General features: G+C 39.8%; 1 protein-coding gene across 2 annotated transcripts in view; it reads right to left on the reverse strand.

Moving 5' to 3' along the window:
- LOC124619578 overlaps positions 1-15,984 on the reverse strand; it is a 194,162-nt gene continuing 178,178 nt past the window's right edge. Inside the window, exons 3-8 of one of the 2 annotated variants that reach the window (XM_047146081.1) lie at positions 14,110-14,244; positions 13,832-13,996; positions 12,550-12,681; positions 11,201-12,418; positions 10,058-10,328; positions 1-4,897 (exon numbers count right to left, since the gene is read on the reverse strand). In XM_047146081.1, the coding sequence (XP_047002037.1) occupies positions 840-4,897; positions 10,058-10,328; positions 11,201-12,418; positions 12,550-12,681; positions 13,832-13,996; positions 14,110-14,244 (5,979 nt within the window). In that variant the 3' untranslated portion in view covers positions 1-839. The remainder of the gene's footprint in view (positions 4,898-10,057; positions 10,329-11,200; positions 12,419-12,549; positions 12,682-13,831; positions 13,997-14,109; positions 14,245-15,984) is intronic. The other variant, XM_047146074.1, reaches the window with a different exon arrangement.

Here is a 15,984-nt window from a genome sequence, read left to right on the forward strand (position 1 = left end):
GTGACATGGAAAAGCTTTTACCTCACTGTAGAACACAAATTGGTTTTTTGCAATAAATTTCTCTTTGTTGTTAGAATTGTACTGGCCACTGTGATTTATTATCTGACTATCAAACGGTTGAAATACTGGTTTGGGTCTGCAGCTCATGCATGTTGGATTCATCTTGAGACTGCAACCCTTTGTATAGGTTAACGCAGATGTTTGATAATAGTAAATTATTGCAGGATTTTATTCAGTACTCTTATTTTGTTCTGAGCACTGCATGTACAGTAACCACAGAATTACAAAAAGATAATAAAAGTTTTATTTTTTCTTATTAAAATTACATTTACAAAAATATAATACAAAATTATATAGAACTAATGAGATCAAAATTACTGTCACATAAAAATTCCTATATGATTACACCAATTGAACCTCTATGTGACAATCTAATTTGATTCTACATTTATTTCAGGTACAATGGTTCTGTTCTGTGTAGAACAACACTAACCTTAAAATTTAGCTGTGTACTATGGAAATTGATATTTAACATATGAAGACTCAGACTTGTTTTTCACTATTACACATAAATTAAGAACAAATTTCACAACAAAAAATAAAGTTTTTTGATTTGTCAGTGTCTAAAATTGAGTAGTTTCACACCAGTATGCATCAAGCATTTTTATAACACTTATCAACATGAGTTCATAAAGAATTTTGTACACACTATCAATACTGTTCATTTACTTTCTGTTTGCAGAAATAACAAAGCACTGCTTTATAGTTTGCCTTTAAAAACAGAAATAAGTCTCTGAATTAATTAACTATATTACACATTTCCACCATTAAATGAAAACTCAGCTTCTTGGACGGAACCTCGACATATAGAAATCACAGTCTGCACAATAAATTGCTGGAGGAACTACAACTTTTTTACGACACAAATTGCAGGGTGTGGCTCTGACCACAGAAGTCCGTGCCTGATCCACTGGTGCAGCTTGTGCTTTTGTGACATACTGCAATGTTTTTGTGTGTCCTCCTGGCAGCTGAGAAGCTGACATCTGCTGATATGAGGGATGCACAGAGTCATAAGGTTGTTTTTGAATCACAGGATTGCTGACACCAGAATACCGTTGTTTGTTAGCAATGTTGCTGACATTGTCCTTATTTGGAAATGCATTGTGACCAATTGCATTTCCCTGTTGGGGTAGCCCTGCCTGCATCTGATACTGATGATCCATGAAATTTGCACTGTCATTGTACAACGCATTTGAACTCATTTCTGGTATGGGATATTTTGTATGAGGTTGAGATAATGAAACAGTCCTTTGCTGTTGAAATGTTTGTGGGTATTGGGGTGGATACTGATGATTTGCTAACTGTGAGGGATGACCTCTAATGGTGTCTGTAGACTGATGATGCAGTAATTTACCTCTATTCTGATCTGAAGAATATTCAGTTGGCTGTGCTGGTAGCCTTTGTGTGTCCTGAAATGATGGACTACCAGCTAGCTTTGGGTCTTGCATCCATGGCTGACCGTAAGGTTGTGCATTCCTGTTATCAGTGTATGCATTTATTTGGGCCATGTTACTTGGCTGCGAAGTCACTTCCATTGCTTTCATATGTACATTACATTCCTGCTGACTGTCCGTCCCCTGAAGGCTTCTTACTTCTATCTGTACATCATGTTGTGCGACATGTGCATCAGGTTTGTGGAAAGCTGAGCGAAGAACTCTCTCTAATATTGGATTGGGAATGTAACTGTCCTCTTCTTCATCTTCAGCAGTTGCCACCAAAATAACCTGATCACAGAAAGTCACATTCTTTTTCTTTCCACTTTTTCTTCTACTTTCTTTCGTATCAAAACTGCTGTTAAGACCTTCCGATTTAAGTTCCGCAAATGAAACACTTACATCCAATCCTGCAGAATTTTCATGTGTTTTTAATGCAGAAACACTTTCCAGTCCTCCAGGAACACTGCTGTTCCTTTTTTTGACCGAAAGGATGCCTGTGTCAAAAGCACTGTCAGATCTGTTTTCTCGTAAGTTTGGTGGACAAGACGATAGAAAACTATTAGTATTATCTACAGATGTATTCTGATGTACACCACTGTTAGTATTAGCTGACACCTGAACACCAGGAGACAAATGCTCATGTGTCACAGCAGGTACTCTGTCTCCATCTTGATTTACTGTATTAATGGTACTTTCCGTAACTCTGTTTTCTGAAACACTTTTGCACGGTGTTTGTGTTCGAATACTCTCAAATCTAGAAGCCAAATCTTTTACAGACGAAACTTTTTTATCACTCGTATCGGTGGAATTAGATATACTGCTGTCCTGCACCACTCTACTTGCTGAATTGTCAGTTTGACTTTTTAATTTCTTAAGCTTTCTTTCTGCTTGTTTGGCTTGCAATTCTCTCAGCCACTCTTCACCTGACTTAGCAGGAGCAGAACTTTCTGGCTCAGTGTCTCTAGCCTCTTTAGCTAGAATCTCCTGCCTTTTTTGCTGAAGCTGAATAAGTAGACTACTTGGACTCTGTTCCTGTTGCTGAGTATCTTGCTTTTGTTGCTGAACTTGGTGTTCTTGTAACTCAGGCTGCTGTTGACCATGAGACTGCTGTTGACCATGAGACTGCTGTTGTTGGTAGTGAAGCTGCTGCTTTTGCTGCTGAAGTTGCTGTTGATATGTTGGATGTTGAGGCTGCTGACCTTGTAGTTGTTGATGCTGCAGGAGTTGTTGCTGTTGCTGATACTGAATATGATGCTGCTTTTGCTGATACTGAATCTGCTGTTGCTGGTGCTGCTGGTACTGCAGTTGTTGTTGTTGTTGTTGTTGCTGCTGCTGCTGCTGCTGTTGATACTGCATTTGTTGTTGTTGATATTGGAGGTGATGCTGATATTGCTGCTGCTGGTGATGATGTTGAATCTGTGGATGTTGTAATTGCTGTTGATGATGGAGGTTCTGGAGTTGCTGTTGTTGGAGCTGCTGCTGTTGGTGGTGCTGTAATTGCTGCTGATGCTGTAACTGCTGCTGCTGCTGTTGTTGCTGTTGCAGAAGTTGCTGTTGCTGTAACTGCTGCTGCTGCTGGTGCTGGAGCTGCTGCTGCTGATGAATATGGTGCTTCTGCTGTTGTTGGAACTGTGGAGTAGAATGCAACTGTTGTGTTTGTTGCATATGCAAATGCTGCAAGTGTTGGTGGAGTTGCTGATTCTGCTGTTGCTGCATAACTGAATACTGTTGCTGCTGATTCTGAAGTTGAATATGGTTTTGTATTTGAACCTGATGATAAGATTGTTGAGTGTGCTGTGGCTGCGTCATCTGATTTTGCTGTTTAGGAGAGCCACTCACTTCCTCAGCAGAGACTGAAAGTTTGTTTATTGCTTCAGTTGTTAATTCAATTTCTAAAGGTGGGGGTGGAGGTGGGAAATCTTCACTGGCTTGCCTGGAGTGAGCAACAGAGCTTACAGGACTTGGGTATGGTGGAAGTGGCAAGTTCTGACCTGTGCTTCCATCTTCAGCAAGAATAGAGCTTTCTCCATTGTTCTTTGAAGAGGAATTCTGTTGAGCCTGATTGAATGAAGCAACATTTTCATTTGTTGGAGACATACTATTCTGTTCATTATGTACTTCTGCTTGGGTCACCACCTTGTTATTGTTTGAAAACTGAGCCATACCATAAAGAGCACCTCCATTTGCATATGTTACAGCCTCGTTGTTGATCATTTGAGGTAGCTGATCTTCTACAGCATTAGTTGCATTAGCATTAAATGCCTGAATATAAGATAAAGATTGTGGATCAAAATTATAACTGTAAGGACTTCGATTATTTTGCGGATTCATTTTCACACCATCCTGTCCCGTAAGAGGCATTTGACAATATGCTTGTGGAAGATTATTTGAATTCTTCCCATTTGACTGTAAACTTGCTTCATGGGGTACTGGATAGTGTTGCCTTTCAAAAGCACCTGGCTGACATAATTCAGGTGCAATCTTGGCAGTCAGCTGGGAAGTCGTTCGAAGTGGTGGGGGTGGAGGAACTTTCGCAGCATGAAGTACTTTGCCTGCACTGCCATGAAAGCTCTTCCTCATAAGACGGCTTCGTTCTAGGTTCGGATTGCCACCACCTGTGTATTCCAAATGTCCTTCAGACAAATAGCCACACAGTGTACTTGATTTTTCTGATCCTTTGAGACCCACACTGCTGTCATCTTGAGAAGCTTTAACATTACTTAGAATGCCTTTCTGTTCTGTGGCCACACCACCCCTTGAGTCATTTTCTGCACCTTCCTGGCCTTCTCTCAAATCTGGCATCGATCGATTTTTACGACGCAGTATGAGACCACCCATTAGTAATTTACGGCGAATTTTATGTTGTTTTTTCCCTTGTTTTGCTTCAGGTGTAGGATTTTTCTTACTGTTTTCATCACTGTTCTTTGCTTTGTCCTTCTTGTTGGTGGTTTCCTTTGTTGAACTCGTTATTAAGGAGTTACTCGCTAAGGAATAATCCTTGCCATTTTTGTTCCTTTCTTCACTTCTGGCCCTTTTTTCACGAGTTTTCATATCATCGTCTTTCTTCTTAACAGATCTAATTATACCTCTTTCTCTGCCTGTTCTGTTATGTAACATATATTCTTCATCTTCCACAACATTTGTACTGTCTCGTGTTTTCCCACTTCCACCACTACGTGATGTACCTCCTGCCTTTTTCTTTGGAAGAGTGGCATAAATTTCAATATTCTTCTCAGCTGTGCTGGACAAGAGTTCCCTGCTGTTCTGACGAGAATGCTGTGCTGCTGACGTCTTGTCACGAGAATTTTGCCTCGTGTGCTGAGCACTGCTTGCTTTATTCCCCGGCCCTCGTGTACTGGAGCTGCTCCCTTCACGGTTGTGTCGCACTTCGACAGCGGTATCTGAAATTTAAACAGAACACTCAGTTAACACTTCTAACAATGGAGAATCCAGGATGGAATAATGACATAATATGAAAAGGATAGATTGCTACTCACAATATAGCAGAGGTGCTGAGTTGCAAATAGGCACAACAAAAAGACTGTCAAACAAGTACACTCTCAGCCAAAAAGGTCTTCATCAGAATTAGATAACATACACACACTCATGCATATGCAACACACACACACACACACACACACACACACACACACACACACACACACACACATGACCACAGTCTCTGGCTGCTGAGGCCAGATTGTAAGCAGAAGCATATGACAGGAAAGCAGTCTGGGTGTTGGGGGTAAGGAGGAGACTGGGATGGGGAGGGGGGATGTGGAGGATGGTAAAGTGTTGCTTATGGGAGCATACAGGTATGAGATGGAGAAAGGGTAAGACAGCTACATACAGCCAGGAAGTTAGATGGAGGGTGGTGGTGGTGGTGGGGGGGGGGGGGGGGCAGAAGAGAGAGAAGTAGAAAGAGCGTGTGAGTGTTAGTGGAATAGAGCGTTGTTTAGTGCTGGAATGGGAGAATGGAAGGGGACAGGTGGGAAAAGAACAATGACTATCAAAGGTTGAGGCCAGGAGGATTACAGAAATGTATGATATGCGACACGGAGAGTTCCCACCTGTGCAATTCAGAAAAGCTGGTGTTGGTAGGAAGTATCGAGATGACACACCCTTGAAGCAGCCATTGAAATGAATAACATCGTGTTGGTCAGTGTGCTCAGCAACTGGGTGGTCCAGCTGTTTCTTGGCTATAGTTTGTAGGTGACCATTCATGCTGACAGACAGCTTGTTGGTTGTCGTGCCCAAGTCAAATGCAGAATGCTAACCTCAGTTGCAACCATCGTGTTTCATTCTACATGGGCATTACAACCAACAAGCTGTCTGGCTGCATACTGACCAACAAGATGTTCTTCATTTCAGTGACTGCTTCACAGCCTGTGCCATCTGGGTCCTTCTTATCAACACCAGATTTTCTGAACTGCGCAGGTGGGAACTCTCCCTGCAGTGCATCCTATGGTCCTGTAACCCTCCTGGGCTAAAGCTTCATTAGTCATTGTCCTTTACCCATCTGTCCCCTTCCCTGTTCCCACTCCAGCACTGCACAGCCCTCTATTCCACCAATGGACCAACAGTCTTTTTATTCCCCCTTTTCCATTACCCTCACCCTCACCCTTCGTCTAACTTCCTGACTGCACCTAGCTGCCCTACCCTCTATCCACCTCATCCCTGTATGCTTCCACAAGCAGCACTTTACTGTCCACCACCCCTATCCTGGTATCTCCCCCCTCCCCATCCCAGCCTTCTCCTTACCCCCACCACCCAGATTGCTTCTTCCACCATGTTCGCAGAATGGCCTCGGCAGGCAGGAACTGTTGTACTGTGTGTGTGCGTGTGTGTGTGTGTGTGTGTTTTGTCAAAATCTGATTCAGTCCTTTTCGGTGAAGAGCTTACTTGTTTGACAGTCTTTCTGTTGTGCCTATCCGCAACTCAGCGTCTCCGCTATATTGCGAGTAGCAATCTACCATTTTTGTAATATTGTCAATTAAAACTTCTTGCATTCACTGGACAATGATACACAGGTCAGTCAGAAATGTGTAAAAAACAATATCTGAACATGTAATTCCTTCCCACATTTAAAGACATAAATGGACATGGCAACATTTCAACTGCTTGATACATTTTTTAGACATCATTCATAGAGGAGGTTAACATGTACCACTGTAAGTATATATGGTGCTTCTAACTGTAATGTGTTGTCTACTCTACAATGGCAATAAGCTAATGCAATGAAATAGTTATGACACATTTGGAAGCAGTTATATTTCTCCTTGTTTTTAATTTTTATTAGTCTGTAATTTAATTTTCATGTGCTCTGTACAACTCACTATTCTATGCACTGCGTTCAAAACACTTCTATACAAAAATTGGTGAGTGGAGTAAAACATTTTACAGACATAAATTAAATATAATTTGACATTACAGATATTTTTACAAATAAATATTCTTCAACATTTCAACCAGAGATACCAAGAGCAGTGTTACCATTTATGGAATTTCATTCAAAATGACAAACCTTCCCTCAAATAGTGACCAGAAATTTTGAAAGAAAATCTTTTTAAAAAATAATGACGGTACAGGGCATAATGAATTTACTATAAATAAAGAAAACTGACAGCATGGTAATCAGAATTAGTAACACCACTGACTTCACAGACACACATTCTGTGCACTTACATAACAAGTGAAACATGAGTGATTTTCTTGGTGAAAGACTCTAGTTGTTCGTATGAATATAGTGATCCCAAATTAATCTTCTTGGAAGTTTCTACAGAAACATGAACTGATGAAATTTTGTCATATTCATTTTCATGATCATGTTGAAAACCCATCCCCAGCTGCTAAGTGAATCTCTTTGCCTGATGATCTTGTGGACTGAAACTGGTAGCACAATACAGAGGATGACTTAGCAACTGCTGGTGTGTTTTTGAACACAATTTTCATGAAATATGGTAAGTTGTGAGGCAACAGCTATATAAAATAATTCACATTCATTTTTTCTGAAATATTCCTAGGTTTACTGTGGTCAGCAAAATCATTAATCCAACTCTGTGCACTTGAACTGCTCTTCAACTCCTGAAGTTTAAAAACTACTAAAAGGTGCACTTAGCATTTTGACAAATGTATTTCCTTGTTGGTACGATATCAGTCTGTAAGAATTATACGCTCTCTCTTCCAGGGATAAGAGGAAATGAAAAAAGAGTGAAAGAGAATGCTTTTGTGAGAGGGGAACTTAGGAGAACACTTTAGACAGACTCAGCTGCATTCATTTATCTTTCACGTCCTGTACGTTCTGCCACAAAGGAGAACAACCAGAGATGTGGAACCAGCCATGGTACACATCAATAAGTGATGGAACTATTAAAAACTGCATTAATAATTAATCATATGTTAATTGTTTTTATCAAAGCCTGTCATCTCATATCCATGTAAACATTCTATCACAGCTGTCAAAACATTCACTATCTCCTCCCCCTTCATTCCCCTTCCATCTCTTGAAGAATATATTCCTTGTTCCAGAAATTTCAGAGCTCCCACATTTATGCTTACTGCCAGAAGTATGATCAATGAAGTTTCAAATGAAATTTGTGACTGGATTGGGGACTTTTCGGTAGGGAGACATGTTGTCTTGCATGGAAAGTCATCATCAGATATAGAAGTAACTTCAGGTGAGTCCCAGGGAAGTGTGCTGGGGCCCCTTGCTGCTCATGTTATATATTAATCAGATCTTGATAAGATTTCAGAGTGGCCAACTCATACAAATATAGAGGTGTAACACTCTGAAGGGACATGAAATGGAATGGTCACATAGGTTCAGCTGTGGGTAAAGCAGCTGGTAGACTTTGGTTTATTGATCCAATACTGGGGAATTGGAGTCAGTCTACAAAAGAGATTGCTAACAAATAAATCATGTAACCAGTTCTGGAATATTGCTCAAGTATGGGGGAATCATACCAAATAGTACTATCAGGGGATATTGAACGTATGCAGAGAAGGGAAGCAGGAATGGTCATAGGTTTGTTCGGTCCATGGGAGACTGCCACAAAGGTACTGAAGGAACTAAACTGGAAGGTTCTTAAATGTAGATGGAAACCATCCTGAAAAAATCTACTAACAAAGTTTCAAGAACTGGCTTTAAATTATGAATCTTGGAATATACTACAGCCCCTACAGATCACTCACACATGATTGCGAGGATAAGATCACAATAATTACTGCACGCACACAGTCATTCAAACGATCATTCTTCCTGCTCTCCATATGTGAATGGAGTGGGAAGAAACTTTAATAACTGGTGCAATGGCACGTATCCTCTGCTGTGCACTTCACAGTGGATTGCAGAGTATAGTTTTGACCAACTGCGACAATATCTTTGGTAGAAAAGGGAACCACTATTTGTTTTAATTTCTATGAACTTTACTTTTGGACAAGTATTCACCATTTTGCTACACGCAGGGTGTTTCCAGAGGGATATTAAATATTTTAGGAGGTTGTAGTATAGATTTATTCAAATAAAACATTCCATGTAACACGTGTCCATTTTTATTAGTCACTAAATACACTGGTTACAAAGAAAAGTTTTCATTTTGCTTGTTGGTACTCCAGTTGATTTAGCTTTATTTATTATCTTTTCTGGTTTGAAGCTGAAATTGTAAAGTTGTGTTTCGAGTTTAATTTCCTAAGTCCAGAGTACCAGATTCAGGAGCATTTACTCAAGTTTTCAGTAAACTCTGTGAGGGTAGTGGAGTGCCCTGCAGTCCTCTATCATATGAATGTGCAAATGAACAGAATTTCTTAGCCACCAAAGTCCCCAAACCTCGCCCTTTTAGATATTTGCCTGTAGGCATGCTGCAGTCTACAAAGGAAAAGTAAATACAAAAGACAAATTGATCATTTGGATTACGAATAGTGCTGCCCTCATAAAATAATGCCTAGGTGACTACAGAAGAACTGCAGATGCTGTTGTCAAGAGAATTCAAAAGTATACTGAAGTCAGAGGTTGAATTTATGAAAATCAACTTTGTAATTAATTATTTGCCTTTGCTTAACAACTTCTGTGAGAGTTTGTTTGGGTTAAGTCTACTGGCTGTATCTCTGTAGCCAGTAAAAATTGGACATATGTTAAATGGATGTTAGCCTATACTATTATCTCCTAAAATATTTCCCACTACTCCTGAAATGCTCTACACACATTATAAATCAATGTAAGCATTTCAAAAAAACTGTTTCAGATTTTTTGTTTTCAAAGAGATAAATATAAAGTCTTTGTCTGGCTCTTCCAAGTTTACTGCTGTCATGTCCTACTACCTTCAGTAAAAAAGGTTGGCCAAAGGAGTCCACTTGTTTTAAATGTGTAAACATTTACATTTTACTAAGTAGTTATTTCCCCACCTCCTGCTGATAACTGCATAATTTTCTGTCTGAACTGGGATTTAATACAGAGTAAAATGCACTTTGATTTTACAAAATGCTTCCACATAATTAAATAAAACCATCCCATATGTATGTAATAATGCTTCTGAATTAAGAATGTTAAGACTGATTCTTCTCACCTTCCTGCGGAGGGTGGCTCTGCAATAACAGTCGTCGATGCAACGAACGGAGTCGCATTACACACGTATTGTGCTTCATGCGAGCCAGGGTCATTGTCTGAGTATTGTTATAGGGAGCATCCATGGCAGCACGTGCTCTCCCTGTTGCTGCATGGCACAGTCCCAGTGCTGCCTGAATGTCACCTGATTCCTCAGCAGCTCTCGAGCGTTCCATAAGTTGATCTGCCTCAGCACAGAGTCGTTCACAGTTTGCTTCTGGTATTTGTGCCAACTAAAAAGAAAAAAAATGCTTTTACTTACTAATGTTACCACACACGCACATATAACTAGTGAAAGCAGAGGAAGAAGGAAAGATATCACTCTGGTTGTAACAAGTTTTGTCTCACAAAAGGCTATAGAAGTTTCATATTATTGCACCTTGTATATTCAAGAATACATACTGTTATATTCCAAACTGTCATTAAGTGCCTTTTATTACAAGTAACACAAACAAAAGTAACTCTTTCTTTTTCTACATACGTTCCTCTCTAGAGAGCTACTTAATAATGATCGTAAATTATTTGGGCAGTGCCATAACTAATAAATACTCTTGGGAGTCTGTTTCAAAGAAGGCATTCTGTATTACATGTAACTTATAATAATGGAAAGTTCAGAATGGAATAACAACAATATTATGAAAAGGATAGATTGTTACTCACCACATAGAGGTGGTGCTGAGTGTTAGACTGGCACAATGAAAGGACTGCCAAAAAATTAAACTTTCGGACAAAAAAGCCCATATTCAGAACTACAAAACACACACACACATTCACACAAATACAACTCACAGCACACATGGCCATTGCCTTTGGCCACTGTGGCTCGACTCAGTTTAGCAGTATTTCATTGTTCCTGTCTACAACTCGTTGCCTCTTCTATGAAGTGAGCAGCAATCTGTCCTCACCATAATATATAACAATGATATATTAAATAAAAACTACAAATAAAATGTGCAAAGAAGTCAATAATGAAGTTTGTTTGTTGATAGGGCATTCAATGTGAGTCATTTGACAAGTCACTAGTATTCACAGCCAATTAATGAACGAATACAGTATTTATATAGTTATGATACTATTAGTTTTGTATGCAGAAAGGAAAAATTACCTGCAGATTGTATTTCAGCCCTTGCTGAAGAGGTAAGCTGTCGGTGGAAGACAGTGAGTAAGAATCATATCCAGCATCATATGGCCCACTGCTTGAACTTGACAGTTCTCCAGGTTTAATGCCAGTTGGGCTTCGTGGTACTCCTCCCTGCACTCTCGGTTGCATCTTGCCAACAATATAGAGGTATGGATTCTCCATTGACGTGGAGGATGACGATGAAGCACTGTTCCTGTCACCGCTCCAGTTGCCGGAGTCTCTCCTCCTTGGGACATTCAGATGCTCTGGAATGTTTATTCCATCTGGGCTTGCAACAGGTGTTCCATTGTAGCTGCCACCACTGTTGCATCTTTGCAGAACCATCTGTTGTTTCTTCTGCTGTTGAAAAGTCAACACATTTTCTACCGCCTTGCGACTTATGTAGCTGGGTTCCATTCTGTTTGCAACGCAGTCTACTTCGTCTGCCTCTTGGTGTTTTTCAGCACCGAAAATAGCATCCTGAATGTCACTGAGGTTCTGATACTCACAGTAGGGTTTGTTAACAACATGCGGATGTCCATTGTGATGCTGTGTGTTATAATGGTGCAGCGGCCCTTCCGGGCTAGGTGTTATCGCTCTGCGAGGTGTGGCAGTAGTTCCACTTACTGAGGCCGACGTCTTTTCCGGACTAGGCGTAATGGACCTGCGCATTACTGGGTTTTGATTAGGTGCAGATGAGAGGAGAGGGCTCTGTAGGGGATGTGAAGAAACAACTGCTGCCCCACATTTTGATGTGGCCACTGGGACAGGAGTCACTGTTTTGGGAGCACTGTCCGTCAGGACCGGAGTTCCACTCTGAACCGCATACAGCAACAGCAGGGGCTGGTAACGCCCTCGGCGGCACCTTTCCACAACTTGCTCCCATCGTGGGCCAATTTCTCTAACAGTGGCATCGTCGAAGTAGATCCAAACACGTAACTTTGTGTGAAAGAAAAATGTGGAATAGTGCTTGCCGTAGTAAGTAACTACGCCGACAAGGCAGTGCACTGTAGATGCTGCCCACCGATGATCCACTACACTGTGGAATACATCTGACAATCGGAGTGTTGTTCCCACAGTAGCAAATACGTCCATTATATGCTCAAGTGTGGGTCGTTCAGAATCCCACACAATTCCCACAGATACTATCTCTGGACGATTCATCAGTGTGCGGCATATCTGGATCTTTGCACCACAAGCACTCTGTTGAAGAAACAAGAAAGCATTGTGAAATAAGTGAGTTAAAATAGTATATCTATATATTGAAATTATTCTCTATTCTATTTCCAGTATTCAATGAGAAACAGAGTTAGATGTGTGTAAGTTCTAATTACCGGACAGTCTCGAATATCTCCCATTCCACCAGCCTTCCTGAGTAGCTGGCCAAAGAGATCAGGATGCAGAGCTGTTGCAGACGTCTGACGTGCCTGGGCAGTGAGTGCAGATGCTGAGACGTAATGCACCATCTGTGGGGAGTAACAAACAATTTGTGGAATACACATCAAGGAATGCTTATAAATTTTATAGGACTGTTGTTTTCTTCTACATTATATTAGGCTGCCAATCTAACAGCTATACTGTCTCAAAGACATGCTCTTCTTTCTTTTGAAGTACTCATTCACACCCACAATTCAATGCCATATCTATGAAGCAATAGTTTAGATTAATTTTCCTGGCCCCAACACTGTGTGCTAACTTTGATTTGATTGTAGACTATGAACACACTATATAGTAACACAAATTTTTGCTGGTGGGACATCCACAACTATTAAGTGTAATGTTAAAGATTAAGCAACTGCAGGGGATGTTTTAATCATGAACATTACTATATGTAGTTTTTCCCACAAAAAAATTTCGTTTTCAGAGAGAAAACTTCACAGGCACTTAATGTAGTCTTTTCTAAATGGCGTTTTATAAGAACTGCCAAATCGGTATTTAAATAATAGTTTCAACAATGATACCACTTTCTTCAAAAATATCTATTTTATAACTGCTGATAAGCTTCGAAAATGTTTATAAGAATGTCACTAAAGGTTTCATACAAAAAATGGTTCCCTCCCAGTTAAATATATTTTGAATGCTTGAACTCATGTGGCACAACAAAACTACTTTAACAATTTAAACTGAAATAATTTCCCAATAATCTGCCTCATTACATATCACTTTGCATGACTGACACACAAACATTCCTTAATATAAACAAGCTTTGTTCACTAAAATAAATTGTCTCATTTTTCCATAAACTGAGAGTTCCAAAAAATTTCAAATACACACAGTCTTCCGCAATCATATCTTAATACAGAGCCTAAGCTGAATGTGAGGCACCGTAAGTGTTTTATTGAAGGAGGTAATAGATGTATGAATAAACTGTGGTCACTCAACAATTAGTGGTTTTGAAAAGTATAATTCTCTTATATGTAAATTTACATTGTTCTGAGCTAATTTCTTTCCAACACTTAAATATGAAATCTTGCCATCAAGAAGTGAGAGAAGAAACCAAGACCTCTACCTCTTTACTCAGTTACTGGTGAAATAAGTATTGCAGTCTTTCGTGTGTACCATGACCACACATAGCTGTTTTGTATTGACTATATGGCTGACTCTGCTTCTCATTACCTGTGTGAATGGAAGGGGCTCAGATGTTGCACCACAAGCCCCACAAACACTCTGCTCCACGAGTGTCATGGCAAATTTCTGGTGAGGTATACAGTGGCGAGCATTGCACATATCCTCTGCTTCACCACTTGCAATGTGAAAGTGAATGCGCAGCAGGATATTTTCCTAAAAATGATAAGAAGTTCATGCTGAGCCATGCACATGTTAATAACTGACAAGTCAGTGTGTATATCTCAGGTGCAAATCTGTGAAAATTATTAGTTAAAAGTATCACTTACGAAACATTCAGCAGCATCATCCATAAACCCCAGCTGAAAGCGCTGCTGGTCGAAGAACGATTCTGCCAAAGCTCGCCGCAATGCATCTGGAGGAAGTGCGCTCTCTTGGCTGAACTGCAGTTGTGCAAAGAGTTCCTGTAACATTAAGAATAAATCATATGAGTCAAGACAGTTATGGAAAATAATAGTTCTTGGTGACTTGTAATTAGTTGTAGAAATATACACTGTGGGGTAATCACAAACGTGAAAAAAAAAAACAATGTAATTTTGGCTATGAGTAGTATATATCAACTGACCCTTTGGGGCATTTTACAGTCTGTATTCATAGCCACAGCAGCTGTGACCTTTCCACAGCTGTTTAACACAGACCAAGCCACATTCTGCCACTAATTTAATAAAATAGAGTGCATTTATTAGTATAATTAACAGTGATGTGTAACAGAGACATACAGCAAGAGATCCAGTTAATGATATGAAATTAAAATTTGTAAGTAGTGCTGCACAGCCCTGTAAGAGCCAAGGGTTTTGTGTACTTATTTATTCGCCACATTTATATGTCTTTGAAATAACTTACTTTTAATGAATATATTTCTATTTGAAGTAAAATAACTTTAATGCCTAGGCTGCAAGTTTCCTATCACAATTAAAGTTTTGATAGCTAGTTTTGGTTGTTATCTGCAACCATCTTCAGATCATTATTCAAAAATGTGAAAAAACAGTGATTAAAGATTGGAAAGCACCATTAGCTGTAGTCATGCAATAACAATCATTTGTAACTACCAAAACAATAACACAGTACATAGTTTTAAATATCACTATGACCAAGCCAGGTTCTAGACCATAATTCGCAGGATATGCAACAGGAAATTTTCCTATATTATCGGCATCCTGTGAGATTACGGCCTAAAACCTGGCTTGCACACAGTGATGTTTATAAACTGTGTGCTTGTATTGTTTTGGCAGTTATGAATGTGTGTTATTGCATGACTATGGCTAATGATGCTTTCCAATGCTTCCTCACCGCCTTCTCACTTTTTGAACAATCTGAAGATGATTGCAGATAGCAACCAAAATTAGTTGTCATACTTTATTTGTGATAGGAAAACTGCAGTCTAGGCATTAAAAATTTTTATCGACAACACTTAGCAGACTATGTAAACGAGCATTTTCAAGTATTGCAGAGAAGTTACAGTAAAAATTCCCCAAAACAAATATAACACCTGTAAATAATGTTGCACTACATACAATGATGTTGACACACTGTTGAATGGATATCTTGTTTTCCACTTCAAACAAGGACAACAAAAGGCTGCTGTTTATCGTTTTTCCACAAACTGTTTTTGTATTTGAGGCTCATATCTCCAAAACAGCAAGTTTTCTCCAAGACTTTTCGGAATATATTGCAGTCCAGGCAGCTGCAGGGCAATGTTGAGTTGCCTGTTTGTTCTTATGTTATCGGCTTCCGTTTTCTCCATCGAAAACATCTTTCTGTTCCTACCGCAGAGGTACGGTTACCCGCTGGCATCACCTGTGACATCTTCATCACTTTCGGCTTCCTTCTCCAAATTATTATCGTGATAACGAAATACTCGAAATCTTGGTCATTATCACTGTCATTGAAGTCTGAGAATTCACTGAGGCGTTCTTGAACTCATCAGTCTCGCATAGGAGACGTTGCATAGACGGGCTAGCTTTTCTCACCACGGAGAAACGGATTACGTTCAGCAAAACCATGATACGCAAACACTACGGTACAGTACGTCTGTGAGACCTCTGAAGGCCGAAAAATATGAAACAGGTCGCAGCAACAATGCCCAATTTCTTGCCATCCAGTAGGAAGGTACACAGAAGAGTCTACTTCACCTCACAGTGGTG

Source organism: Schistocerca americana, chromosome 1 (genome assembly GCF_021461395.2).
Source record: "Schistocerca americana isolate TAMUIC-IGC-003095 chromosome 1, iqSchAmer2.1, whole genome shotgun sequence".
In the NCBI taxonomy this organism is placed as follows: domain Eukaryota; kingdom Metazoa; phylum Arthropoda; class Insecta; order Orthoptera; family Acrididae; genus Schistocerca; species Schistocerca americana.